This window comes from Calonectris borealis, chromosome 3, assembly GCF_964195595.1.
Source record: "Calonectris borealis chromosome 3, bCalBor7.hap1.2, whole genome shotgun sequence".
NCBI lineage: Eukaryota > Metazoa > Chordata > Aves > Procellariiformes > Procellariidae > Calonectris > Calonectris borealis.
The window spans coordinates 91,835,089-91,849,662 of record NC_134314.1 but is presented as its reverse complement, the minus strand read 5'-3'; the positions used below and the strand labels follow the sequence as shown (position 1 = coordinate 91,849,662).

Sequence of the window (14,574 nt, the reverse complement as noted above, 5' to 3'; positions counted from 1 at the left end):
CAGATTAACTTGCTATTGCATTGTCCAGCTCTGTCAAGGTTGAGGGATTTCAGAGATGATTTTTTAGTATTGCGTGTTGGGGAGGAGTCATACCCTTCAGTAAATCTGACTCTTAAGTAATCACCATCTGGGATTTTATTATCACAAATCAAATCTGAGACTTCAGAAATAACCTGCAGGTCCTTACTTTGAAGTTCTACCCTTGTATGTACTTGTAAAGCAATAAATTACATAGGTAATAAAAGTTTACACACGTTTTGAGAGTGACACTGCAGAGGTGTGCTCTGCTACTATAGCAAGTTTCTGAGCATGTGATGTGTGGTGAATCATCAGGATTGCAATGGATGTAGAACATCTCTGCTAAAATTCAGTATTTTATCATTATCTCCTCATCTGGGCTCAGATCTTCATTTTTTTGCTAATCTTGCCTAACTTTGTCTCCAAAAAGCGATAAGATGGTGTACAAATTTAATTTCTTTTACAGTTACACCTAAAACCTCTATGCTGAATTTTTAAATTCAGAGGACATGACAAACCTAAACCATCTGTACAGGAGCTTAATGCTTTCACTGCTTGACTTCATTGTTCAAGTGTCCATATAAACTATAATGTTTGTCCATGTCTCCATATCCTAAACTAACAGCTTTCATTTATGGAATCTAGCATTTCTTTATCCACCCCTGTCGTGGTTTAACCCCAGCCGACAACTAAGCACCACACAGCCGCTCGCTCACTCCCCCCTGGTGGGATGGGAGAGAGAATCAGAAGGGTAAAAGTGAGAAAACTCGTGGGTTGAGATAAAGACAGTTTAATAGGTAAAGCAAAAGCCGCGCACGCAAGCAAAGCAAAACAAGGAATTCATTCACTGCTTCCCATCGGCAGGCAGGTGTTCAGCCATCTCCAGGAAAGCAGGGCTCCATCACGCGTAACAGTTACTTGGGAAGACAAACGCCATCACTCCGAACGTCCCCCGCTCCTTCTTCTTCGCCCAGCCTTGTATGCTGAGCATGACATTATATGGTATGGAATAGCCCATTGGCCAGCTGGGCCAGCCATGCCAGCCACGCTCCCTCCCAGCCCCCTGTGCACCTGGCAGGGCACAGGAAAATTAAAAGTCCTTGACTAGCATAAACACTACCTAGCAACAACTAAAACATCAGTGTGTTATCAACATTATTCTCATACTACATCCAAAACACAGCACTATACCAGCTAATAGGAAGAAAATCAACTCCATCCCAGCCGAAACCAGGACAACCCCTATCCTTTTCTGTGTGGTTAAGAATATTAACTTCTGTTTGTTCATTTGTTAAATGCCTTTATGAAGTCCAGTGATCAGGAATTCATAGTCATGCTTACCTTACCTCTTACCTTTTCCAGTGTTGACTATTTAAAAAAAAATCGTTTACAAAGCTCCTTGCTCTTGTCACTGCTCTTTATTGAAGCAAAATGAAAGGCTAGTTTTTCCATTTCAAATTTCACTGGAAGTTTAGCTTATAAATAATATAATATGTTTTTATTTTGGACTGCCAAATGTCAATCAAGTAGGATTAGTGGAAATTTAGTATGTTTTTTTAAGTGTCAATTTTGAATCATATGGAGAATGAAGTGGAAAGATTGCCTGTGAGTCAGTCTTTAAATGTATTTGTTCTGAAGAGTTGCAGACACTTTCCTATTTTCACTCCCTTTCTTCCCACTGACACTTTTACTGGATTCTTTTCTTCTAAAACATGGCAGCATTAGCCTACTTCATTTCATGGTTTAAGTTTTTACATGTTGCTTTGGCTGTCTGTAAATTAAATAATGGTTTTTACTTGGTAATGGAGATTATGAATTTATTATTTAAAAAAGAAAATTTTCCTTCTGTGGGTAAGTTTTTAGAATATCTAACAAGATGAAATTTCCCAGATTGCTAGCCAATACTCTCTTAAGTTTATATTTTCTTTTTGCTTTCTTTGCACATTGTTGTCTTAACAAATGTTCACTTTAGTTGGTTCTGTTTTTTTTCCCTAATTTGGGTAGATTAGGAAGCTTCATAAAATGATAATAGACTGAGTACTGTACATAAGAGTATCTGAACTACACAATCATTACATTTAATGTTGTGTACTGACTTGGAGGTTTTGGACTTTGCAGTAGGCTCTTGCTTGATTTCCTGCAACTTTGAACAAGAGAATTGTCCATAATCCTGGTTGCGTATCATTGCTGTTTCTGGAGTTTTCAAGTTGTCTGTATAGACACAGATATTTACTATTACTGGCAAATCCAGATCAGGTGCTAATTTTGGGGTTGAACATCCTTTCTTCCCCCCGCCTCCCCCACCTCTGCTTTTCAAGTCTCAGACTACCTTACTGTTGTATTTTAGAGGGGAAAGAGACAAGGAGGCTGGCTACCGAGTTAGTAACCCAGCCTCTCACAGCTTGTGAGGGGCTGGTGGGTGAAGAGGAGTGATGGTGGTGCAGGTGGTGTATCAGGGCTAGGATCTATTTCCACCTCTGCCACTGGTGTGGTCTGCTGGCTGGGACTGCCCTCTACTTCCCAATTTATAAGCTAATCATCTTGGACTCCTTTGAAAGAACGTCTTTAAATGAATGAGAAGCAAATGGAGAATATTATCCTGCCAGAACTGGCATACACTGTTAGGCCGTCTGAGGCGTCTGTGTGGCTTTCGCAGATGTGACACAGGACCTGTACTGCTGGTATGGCAGCTGGAGGGCAGGCAGGGTTCCCTCCGTCACCTAATCTGCATTAGATGCCTGTGTTGAGGCAACCAAATTCCTCTCCAGGTATCTGTGATACTCGGTATGTCTTGTACCCTTTTTGCTGAGACTTTCTTGGCCAATCTCCAGAAAATCTGCCAGAGCTGCTAACTTTGCAGTCCTGCCCCATCCTTGCACCAGCTCCAGCGTTTGACTGTTCCCTTGTTGAGCCAACTCAGCTCAGTAAACTGGCAGGGAAACTGAGCTGTCTCCCTGAGCAGACAGTACATAATTACTAAGAAATATGATGAGACTAAACCTGCTGTTTGTTACGACTCCTTTCTCATTGTTTAAAATCTACAGAACCTCTTAATTGAAGCATATTTTTTATTACTAAATCCAGAAGTAACAAAACTTAAGAAAAAGCACTTTTATTCTTAAACCTTTTTAGTGGGTTTTTTTTTTCCTCCCCACATTCCAGAATAAAATGTAGATTCTTGAAGTGGCTCAAAACAGTTGTCTCTTCTTTGCTCTTAATAAGACTAAATTATTTGGGATTATCTGTAGCTTTCAACATAATGAAATCAACAATATTTGAGTTACAATTGTTTGTTTTCCTGGTTTTGCATAACCACTCTCAGCAGTGGTTATGGGAAGGTAAATTTAACCATGGCAGTGTTGGCTGACAGAGTGATAAAAGTCTGTTCAGCATTTTACATCAACATTTGTTCAGAGGAGCAATGTTGAAGTAACTGTTATTTTTTTAAGGGCTTTTTTTCTGGATCTGCTAAAAATGCATTTATTGCCACATAATTTTATGCGTATATACGATAGCTTATTGCTTGCCAGTTGTATTTTTAGTGTGTAGCCAAGTCCTTTTTGCCTTTTTTTTTTTTTTTCCTGGCAAGCTTTACTTGTCTTGCATTATTACAGAGCTTGTGTTGCCTTAGGTGAGTAAGTTAGATTGTGTTCCTTTCTGTGCTGCTATACGCTTCTCTGTTTCTCTTAGATCTTTACTTCAGAGATGCCACGTCAGTGGTACTTTGGATATTCAGGAACCATAGTTTGATTGAGTCAGGCCTAGTGTAAATGAATGAGCCAGTAGGTGTAGATAAGCTTTCAAATACCAAACTGAGTTCACAGCAGTATCAGTCAGAAAGGTACTTTTCAGCTTTTAAATTGTGTAACTTAACAGACAGTTAAGAATCTGGAGTATTTCAGATTTGCAGAGGAATATTACTTTGGATACATTACTTGTTGCCTTTGTGGAATACATCTATCTTCGTTCTCATTTTGAATTGTCTGATCAGTGTTAAATGGACTTTTGCTCAAGAGCAGGTTGTTATGAAAAGTGGGTGAGGTAATTTGACATCTTCTGAAAATGCCAAACTAAATTTCTGATTTCTTTCTTTCCTTGTGCCTTCCACATTAATTGTAAGTTTGGCATTTTTTTTTATTAGATAGCAAACAATAAGGATGCGTTGAGAAAGACTTGGAACCCCAAATTCACATTAAGAAGCCACTTTGATGGAATAAGAGGTCTCGCTTTTCATCCAGTTGAACCAGTCTTAATAACAGCTTCAGAGGACCATACATTAAAAATGTGGAATTTACAAAAAACAGCCCCAGCAAAAAAGTAAGATGATTTTTTTTTTTGCTTTGTTTCAAAAACCATTTTCATTTATGAAGAAAAAAAAATTGTAGATGCCGCTTCACTGGATGGCCCTTGGAGTTAGTGTAAATTGTTCCTTGAATTTAAGAGTAGGAAAACAAGCTCTGAGAGAAGTATTGAGACTTTTAAAGAGTGCCAGAAGAAATCCATGCATATTTGTGAATGTGTTTTGTTTGTGAAAATGAAAACCACTCACTTTTTTATATTTTCCTTGTAGATAACATGGCAAATGAATTTACTAGTGAAAATATTTGGATGTGGCCTGTTAGTGTGCTTGCATGTGTATATAAATGTATAAAAATGCATTTATATATATGCATATATATGTATACGCATATATGCATATGCATGTGTACAGCTTTAAGCTTTGACAGAGGTGTTGCTAGGTTCCTTTGTACATTGTCTCTTGCGTGTTGCTGGGGATTTGCAGAAATGAGAGCAAATTCTTAGCAGGGCTAATATAGTAAAGGAGTACATCATACCTTTTAGGAGGACTGGGCAAAGCATGTGGTCTTCCTGCAGGCTGTAATAGCCACCTGGTTGGTAAAGTCCAGAGCAGCAGTTTTTGAAGTGGTTTGTAACTGTGCTACAGCATTGGTATGAAAACAAGGTGTCATAAGCTCCTTTCCTCTGATAGGGATTGGGAACACTTAATGATATATTCCATGTGATACTGACGGCTCTCCACTCCTTCCCCACCATTGATGTACCTACCTACTGGTTTGATTGGTGTGTGAGAGTTTGTGGACTCTCTACCTTGAAGGTCTTTAAACAAAAAACCAAACCAAAACCAAACAAATCCTATCATATTTTGAAAGAATGCAAAGAATTCCTAGACTTATGAAAAATCATGTTGGGAGAGGAAGTTGTGGGAGAAACACTTCAAAAGTTGTAGCAGTGATTTTAAGAGTTTAACAGTTCTGGAACATTTTTGTAAAGCATTGTGTAAGATCAAATACGTATTAACATTTTCTTATACTTCATTTAGGAGTGCTTCTCTTGATGTAGAGCCAATATATACCTTCAGAGCACATAAGTGAGTATTTTCTGAGAAACCTTGTCATATTTTGAGAAATATGTGATTTTTAAGCAGACACAGAATTTTTTTAAAAAGTAATTTCCATCTTGTCAACTAGTGATTTCATGTGATGCTTTTAGTTCCCATGTTATTTAAAATATCTGCATATGTTCATCTCCTTTCTGCATAATTAATCATCTCTGGAGCTAGGTACACCACAGTGTTAAAAAGAAAAATCTACAAATTATACAGTTCAAATTCAATTAGGTGTTCTGTTCGTCATTGCAGCTCTTACCTTTTTGTCAGATATGTGAATCTGTAGAATGAAGCTGTTTGCAGTGAATTAAAATCAACTGAATCGGTTTCATGAAAGAGCCTTAGATCTTTAAAAAAGGGAAAAAAGCTGTTTATGCAAAATAACAAAGCCTATAGTTTAGAAGTGTGACACTTCTCACATTTCATGTGCATAATGATTAAATTGTCCTGATTGTAGTTACATTACCAAATATTGCGGAGGCTTTTTTTTGTGGGAAGTGTTGTAGCATCTAATCTGAATATGCAGAATTTTTGTTGCAGTCCGTGCAGCAAGTGAATCGTATCTAACAGGGAAGTTGAAGATTCCGTTGACACATAATAGAAATATTAATAGTCAACATTTCTTTGGGGGGGGTTCTTCCAGTGGACCAGTGCTCTGTGTAGTGATGAGCAGTAATGGTGAACAGTGTTACAGTGGAGGAACAGATGGCCTCATTCATGGCTGGAATACAACCAACCCGAACATCGACCCCTATGACTCTTATGGTACGTTGCTGTCACACACACACCAGTGAAATGATACGCTTAGTGACATTAATGTTATGTGGCTAAAATAGTACAATTTGTAGGTAATACTTCTTCGAAAATTTAAAAGAGAAAATTGAATGTTGGCTTTACTTTACAAAGTAAAGTAAAAAATAAAGTAAAAGATTTTTGTAAAACTAATTCTTACAAAATTGTAAACTGTAAAATTGTAACTGTAAAATTTAGAAAAATTTTTGTAATACTAATGCTGGTTGATGAGAAGATAACATTTGTCATTTTCTTAAAAAAGGCCTTGATCTCATCACAATTTTGAGAAACAGCTAGATTGAAAAATTACAGGACTAAACCTGATAATTGGCAAGTACAGCAAACGTGTATTTTAATGTTCTTTCCTTCAACAAATCTCTGCAGTTGAGATAAAAAGAGGTTGTATAGTCTAAGACCAAAGCTGTTAATGTTGTCTGCAAACAGCTAAAACGGCGCAGTTCAGTAAGATTTACGAGATCTGAATGGATGTCAGCTTTGTGTCTGTGTTTGAAAACATTTTTAACTTCTCGTAGCTTCAGATGCGGTTGGCCTCAAAGCTGGCTTTTGGAAAAAAGGGACTGATGTGCCATTAACGGCTGTTTGAGAGTGAATTTTAAAATCAAAATGTGTTTTGCCAACTTTGATACTGTCCCTTCTGCTGAAACTTTGTTTTGTTTCATTAGTTGTAAACTGGATAACTGAATGCCACATATGGTCATGAATTTCAAGCATCTTCATACAAGAATAACTGAGACTTCTATATTGCTATGACCTGATTGGTCTTGGTTTTTTTTATGGACTAGCTTCTTAAGGTTGGTTCATAAACACAGACCAGGATAGAACTATTGACTTAATTCAAATTTTGTTTTGAAATGTGGTTTGTTGTGTTTTGTTCACAGATCCTTCTGTTCTAAGAGGTGCTTTTGTAGGCCATACCGATGCAGTGTGGGGTCTGGTTTACAGTGGAGCACACCAGCGTTTGCTGTCCTGTTCAGCAGACGGCACTATACGTCTATGGAAAGCTACAGAAATTGCTCCAGCTCTCAATATATTTAATGATAATCAAGGTACAGAAAATTGCCCTACCTTAAAGTTCATGAGCATCACTGTGCAGACTGCCATAATTTTGGCTACTGAATAGATATCCTTCTTGTTTGTTTTACTGGATTTTATATCTTTATGAATGTTTTCGGGAAGAGTAAATTTTGGGTCCGTTCTCCTTTGACACCAGCTGAATAGATACCTACACACAGAGGGACATCTAAAAGCCAACTGCTGCAGATGATCTGCTGATGTTACTAGAACCATGGAGTATAATGTATCAACTCCATAGTTCAGATTCAAGCTGAGTTTCCATTAGGCTCTTGCTTTTGGTTTGTCCAGAATAAAAAGCCCTTTCTTCCCCCAACAGAGGTTCGGAGTAGCTAGTGCTTCAGCTCAGGCCAGTGTCATTGTACCTTCTCAGATCGTATTCCTTGTGTCTCTAACACAGAGATTTCAGTTGAATTTCTGAGTTTGCACATTAACTAAATACCAATAACCTAGTCATCCTAAACACTGCTAGTTGAAAAAATACAGTCCTTTGAATTTAGTTAATGAAGTGTCATGCACAAATCAAAATCCTATTGTTTAGAGCCTAATTTCTTGAAGTTGCTGTTTGAGTAGGTGCTCTAGAATGAGCCCGTTGACATTGCCAAACTCTCTTAGAGCTGGTGGTCCTAAAGGCAACCCATGAACCGAGACAGTTCCTTACTCTTCAGAACAACTTTGAGGCAAAATAAGCTTCGGCATAATCATAGAATCATAGAATGGTTTGGGTTGGAAGGGACCTTAAAGATCATCTAGTTTCCAACCCCCCTGCCATGGGCAGGGACACCTTCCACTAGGCCAGGTTGCTCAAAGCCCCATCCAGCCTGGCCTTGAACACTTCCAGGGATGGGGCATCCACAACGTCTCTGGGCAACCTCTTCCAGTGCCTCACCACGCTCACAGTGAAGAATTTCTTCCTTATGTCATATCTAAATCTACACTCTCACAGTTTAAAGCCATTACCCCTTGTCCTGTCACTTGTAAAAAGTCCCTCTCCAGCTTTCTTGTAGGCCCCCTTCAGGTACTGGAAGGCTGCTATAAGGTCTCCCTGGAGCCTGCTCTTCTCCAGGCTGAACAACCCCAAGTCTCTCAGCCTGTCTTCATAGGAGAGGTGCTCCAGCCCTCTGACCATTTTCATGGCCCTCCTCTGGACTTGCTCCAACCAGTCCATATTCTTCTTATGTTGGGGGCCCCAGAGCTGAACGCAGTACTCCAGCTGGGGTCTCACGAGGGTGGAGTAGAGGGGGAGAATCACCTCCCTCAACCTGCTGGTCACACTGCTTTTGATGCAACCCAGTGTACGGTTGGCTTTCTGAGCTGCAAGTGCACATTGCCAGGTCATGTTGAGCTTCTCATCAACCAACACCCCCAAGTCCTTCTCCCCAGGGCTGCTCTCAATCCATTCTCCGCCCAGCCTGTATTTGTGCTTGGGATTGCCCCAACCCACGTGCAGGACCTTGCACTTGGCCTTGTTGAACTTCATGAGGTTCGCACGGGCCCCCACCTCTCAAGCCTGTCCAGGTCCCTCTGGATGGCATCCCTTCCCTCCAGCATGTCGACCGTACCACACAGCTTGGTGTCGTCGGCAAACTTGCTGAGGGAGCACTCAATCCCACTGTCCATGTCGCTGATGAAGATGTTAAACAGCGCTGCTGGTCCCGATACCGACCCTTGGAGAATGCCACTGAACAGTTACTGAATTATGGTGTAAAGCTGGTCAGATCTGCCATTACTTTTTATTAAATTAGGCTGAGCAAAATAGAAATGTTTCACGTATTTTAGTTCTATTTATGGAGTTGATAGATTATTTAGTTTAGAACTGCAGGGTTCTGTGAAAAACATAACTGGTTTGCTGCCAACTCGCCTACCTGTCTACTTTGGAAACTTCCTGGTAGTGTTTTTTTGTTTTGGTTTGGTTTTGTTGGTTGGTTGGTTGGTTGGTTTTTTTGTTTTGTTTTTTGTTTGCTTTTGGTTTTGGTTTTAATTATTAAATTAAGGGGGAAGGGGGAGTAGTCTTGCCTCACAGAGCTAATCTTTGGGCTTTTATGTTCCAAACTGGAATGAAACACAGTTGTGAAATTCAGAGATCCTCCTTTGAAACTGAGTTTTCCTATGGCTCATTGAGAACCTTGAACAAACTCTCTAAAATATCTAGCAGTCACCATTTAAGTCCTTTAGATTAACCATTGTAGGCTTATCGGGAAGCTGCAGATAAGCAGGCATGGAAGTGGTACAAAAGGCCACTTCAGAAACAATACATGTTTTCTTCTCACACCAATCCTTTTTGGCTTTTTTTGAGTACCTGTAGGTAAGTACCAGCATTCCTGAGCAACGTTTCTGAGGTTGTGTGTCCAAGAAAGATATTTCTCGCATGAATCTTAGGTTTAGAGAGAGGTGATGATATTCCTGTATTATTTGGATCCATGGACATTAGGCTGCTTAACATTCAGTGTCTCACTCTCTACTTCTTCCTCCTCCTCCTGGCATCTGTTGCAGCCAGTGTTGTTCTTTCACATAACGGGTGGTGAACAGGACATTCGAGGAGAAAAATTCTAAGGAATATTTCCTGTACCCAAGCTCTGCTGATTTGGCCTTCTGTCCTGCAGTGTTCAGATTGCTACAGTGTAAGGAGATCGGATGTATACCATAATAGGCAGGATGGAAGAAGCTCATTTGTAATATGAGTTTATAATGTATTTATGTAACTTCCTGTGCTGACAGTGTCAGCATATAAAATTTGCACCTGGAAAGCTTTGGGGTTTTTTTTTAAGCTCTGAATTTGCCGAGGTTAATAATAATGTTAATCATCTGTCATGTAAATGATTTTACCACTTCAATTTCATGTCCTCTTACTCGATGCAATGGAGGTTTGGTTGAGAATTGCTCTTACAGTTAAAGGAAGGAAAAGGGGGCAGGGAGTTCTTACTTTCTTAATTTCAAGTAGATTTCTGTCCAGCTGCAGTTCTGGATACAGCATCTTAGTAAAGAATGTTGTTGAGACGCATATCAGAAAAATAGGATTAAAATAGTGATCATGCAGGGCAATCTATTTAGATTGGTATAATGTAGATTTTAAAATGTAACATTTCCTTTCATAATCATGACCCTTTTGATACTAAAATGCTTACTGGTTTGGATTTTTGGGTGGGTTTTTTTTGTTTTCTTACATCAACTAAATCTTATGAAAATGTTCTCTACATTGTTTTCTAGAAATGGGAATCCCTTCATCAGTAGATCTTGTGAGCAGTGACCCAAGCCTCATGGTAGCATCATTTAACAGTGGACACACTAGCATTTTTAACATGGAGACACGGCAACGAATTCTTACCCTGGAATCCAGTGTAGATACTAGTATGTATCAAAAAAAAAAAAAAAAACAGAAACAAAAAAATTTCTTGTTTAAGGTTGATACTGTTGATAGTCATTTCAATGCTTCCAAACAATTATGGAGTGTCATGATAAATTATAACATTAATTATGTTACAAGCTGTGTTTTGAGATGTAACGGCAAATTATCACTACTACAACAGACCTTGTGGGTATTTCCATAGCAGAACAGTGCACATACTTTTGAAAGAAGGTAGAAGAAACAAGCCCACACTGTCTGAATTCCTCTTCAAGGAACAGTAGCACAAGGAAAAGCACAGGTTTTTTTAATTAATTAGAGCCCAGTGATCACTGTAGCTTCAAGATTTCCATTCTCTCTTCAGTCCAAAATTGCAAGATAGAGGTAATATCAGGAAAATCTAAAGTTGAATTTATTAAAAATTTGGGAGTGTGTGTGTGGTTTCTTTTTTATTTGTCCTCAGAGGTATCCCTTTTCTAAGTTTTATATTCACTTTTGGCTCATTTGCAGTTGGGCTTTAGTTGAAGTTTTTACTGTAGGAGAAAAGCAAAGGTGGAAGAGTATTCACAAAGTCCCATGTAATGCCTTGGATCATGGCAGTGGCCCATATCAGAAGTTTTAGAGGAAACTGTAAGGAGCCTGCTATCAGTAAATTATTTCACCCCAGCATTAGGAAAAAGACGAGAATGAGCTGAAGCATGAGGTTTCATATTCAGGCCAAAGTGGTAACCTGATAACAACATAAACGTTTGGTCTTTTTAAAAATTTTGATAATTTTTTCCCTTAAAAGTTTTATGTCAGTGAATTCTACTGTCTAATTATATTTTTAAAAGGGAGTAAGTCCTTCTTGTTGGGTTTGCTTGTCTGTTTTAAAATAGTTGAATGACTGTCATTTTATAAGAGGGAATGGAAAGTGCCATCTCCCTTCTTTATATTATTCTTTGCTGTGCAGGATTTCTTTTTTTAACCTACATCTTTGTTCCTGTCTGAAAAAATAGTCCTAAATCAGTTATCTATTCAGTGGATGTTACCTTTCTTCTTTTTTTTTTTCTTCTATTTTTTTTCACCTCCTCCTCTTTACTGTATTCAATAATATTCCTTTAAGAAAATGAGACTGCAGTATGGCAACCAGCAGTCCCTGTTTAGTATCTTTAGTTATGTAAAAGTACTATAAAGCTTACATATATTTAAAAAAAAAATATATAATTATTTCTACAAGAACTAGGCCAGAGGAAAATGACTTGCCTGAAATGCCCTACCACCATTACTTAGGGACTCCGCTGGTCAGTATAAGTCTCACTCTGCTTGGCGTTTTAAAACTGTGAGGATAGCTGGATGTGATGCAGTCTCATGTGCTTTTAAGGGGGTTTATTAATATGGATGTGTTTTTCCTTAATTTACACTTTCGTAATTTTTAAGTGTCCTGTGGATGCTGACACTCACTACTTGAAGGTTCAGATTTTTATAGAATGACGTAAATTGAAGTCTTTATCACCTTGGTAGCAAGTGATCCTATAGTAGTATTCTATTTTGTTTATTTTAGTAAGAATTTTTATTAGATGATGCGAGGGTTCATTGGTAGCAGTTTAACTAAAAACAGTCAACTCCCACATGAAAGGAGATAACTGTATTTTGATGTTCTGTGGAGTGACTACTTGTTTTTTTGTGGTAATCTATGCCTCTTAAGACCACTCTTGGACTATCTGTGCATCACAGCAATGCCTAGATTTCTAATCAAAAAAACTCCCATACTTTTTTTGTGTGTGTGTAGATATATATATGATATTTCAAGATTCTTGAAGGCTAGGAAAATAGCTCTCCTATGAATAACCTAGCATCCTTTTCTTCAATACGAATTTTAATCTATGTATATCAAATAATAGTAGGTGGGTTTTGCTCTGTAAGGGTGAGGGCACAGGATCCTGTTTGCTTGGAAACATGCTGCCTGCAATGTTAATTTTCCTGTACTGTCTGTATGTTATGAAGAAAGTTTGGCTTGACCAGAGGAGGCATGTGGAGGTGGGGAAGTGCAAAGAAGGTATTTTCACTCAGTTTTTGGCTTCATGTTCTTGCCTGATGCGCAAACCGTGGCCAAAAGTTGGACCTTATTTGTTTGTATTTACACTCATACATATGGTTTATATATGCCTCTGTGTGTGTGTAATTTGGAAAGTATTTTAGAGTAAACCACATTACATAAGGTGCTAGTTGAGAGTTTCCATTATATAAAGGTGAGAATTATTTTGCAGGTAAGATTGATTACATGTTTATTTCTTGGTAGCAATCTTTCAAAGAACTTAGCAATTTACATGTATTGATAGTGTGGTTTTTTTCTTAGCAGTCAGTTCCTCCTGTCAGATAAACAGAGTCATCAGCCATCCAACTCTTCCAATTAGTATCACTGCTCATGAAGACAGACACATCAAATTCTACGACAACAATACAGGTATGCAGCTTTTCAGCAGGTCCTAGTCATAGTGGTTGTATAACATAAAACATGAACAGAATTTCATCATAATTAATATTATTCACATAAATGCTGAGAGTTGTTAAGAATTGTATATCCTTTGAAACAGAAATTTCTCATCACCAGTAGAGCCCAAAGATTGCCAGCCCAGTTAAAACTTTATTGGCACAGTGATAAAGAATCTGCGTCATTCTCTGTCCGTTCTTTTAAAATGCCTTATGTATGGGGTTTATCAATATTTAACAGAAAAGGAAGCTTTTTTAAAATGTTCATGTGTTTATATTCATGTTTCTTCTATTGTTATTTTGATGTGAGAGCAGGAAGCTCTGGCATTCCTTTAGTGCTTCCAAGACCTCTGCCTGATGGCTTGGAGGTAGAAGTTCCCTCTCAATTTGATCCGCTGTATTTCTCCAAATCTGTCACTTCTGCAGAAACAGCCGGACAGCTTATAATACTTTTTCTTATTTGTAGTGAAAGTCGCACTGAGATGTGTAATTATAAATCTCTCAGGTTTTAAAGGACTTTTTGATAGGAATGGTAGTATTAATCTGGTATTCTGACTGTGAATCCTGATAATATTCTGTTTGTGACTTCTCTGCTTCCAGGTCATACTGTCTTAAAAGATAAATTGAGATCTTTCAGTATTCTTGTTGATTTTAAGTTTTCCACTCCCCAGATGCATGTTAAATAAGAAGGACCAATGGAAGCTGAGGAAAAAGCTGAAAATAGCTAATTTGGTTGATGATGTAGTTCTGTAATAAATAGTAGAGGAAACAGCCACTCTTTTTTTTTCTGTTTTATCTTCTGCAACAAAAAAACCACATTTGACTCATGATTTCTTATTTTTAATGTGAAATCATTACTGTAATTATAATAAGTGGTAATAGAACATTAATTCTCTCTGAGTTGACTAAAATTATCCCTTATTCTTATGTAGTTTATATTCATTGCTTATTAGTATACTCAGCCCCTGTCCTCCTTCCCAGTCAAGATCTTACTCCTGAACTTGCTTAATTCACTTAAGGGGCAGATACTTAAAAATCCACAGTGATTGCAGCTTCACGGTGGTTTTGCACGCAAAAAACAAAGGTCTAACGAAGTTGGTGATGTTGGTACTGTGGCTCTCCAGAGTCTGTAAACATTAAAAGAATGACTTCTTGCGTAATTTTAATGATTCAATCATGGGACAAGATCTTGTATTTATACGATGAGCTGTGGTAGGGTTTAAAGCAGTGAATACAGATAACAAAGTGAATTACAGAAAATAACCTAAATAAATCTTTTCTTTCAAAGGAAAACTGATCCACTCCATGGTAGCTCACTTAGATGCAGTTACAAGTTTAGCTGTTGATCCTAATGGCTTGTATTTGATGTCTGGCAGTAAGTACATTCAGATTTCGTTCTCCTTTTCTCATAATGGTGGCAGACATGAGAATTTTAAAGAAAACTGTTTCC

The 14,574-nt window shown here is 38.1% G+C and overlaps 1 protein-coding gene across 1 annotated transcript in view; it reads left to right on the top strand.

The window, feature by feature from the left end:
• Positions 1-14,574, top strand: part of STRN (striatin) — a 71,635-nt gene that overhangs the window by 52,764 nt on the left and 4,297 nt on the right. Inside the window, 7 exon segments of the mRNA XM_075146640.1 lie at positions 4,160-4,335; positions 5,360-5,407; positions 6,069-6,190; positions 7,117-7,284; positions 10,517-10,657; positions 12,991-13,098; positions 14,413-14,499. Of these exon segments, the coding sequence (XP_075002741.1) occupies positions 4,160-4,335; positions 5,360-5,407; positions 6,069-6,190; positions 7,117-7,284; positions 10,517-10,657; positions 12,991-13,098; positions 14,413-14,499 (850 nt within the window).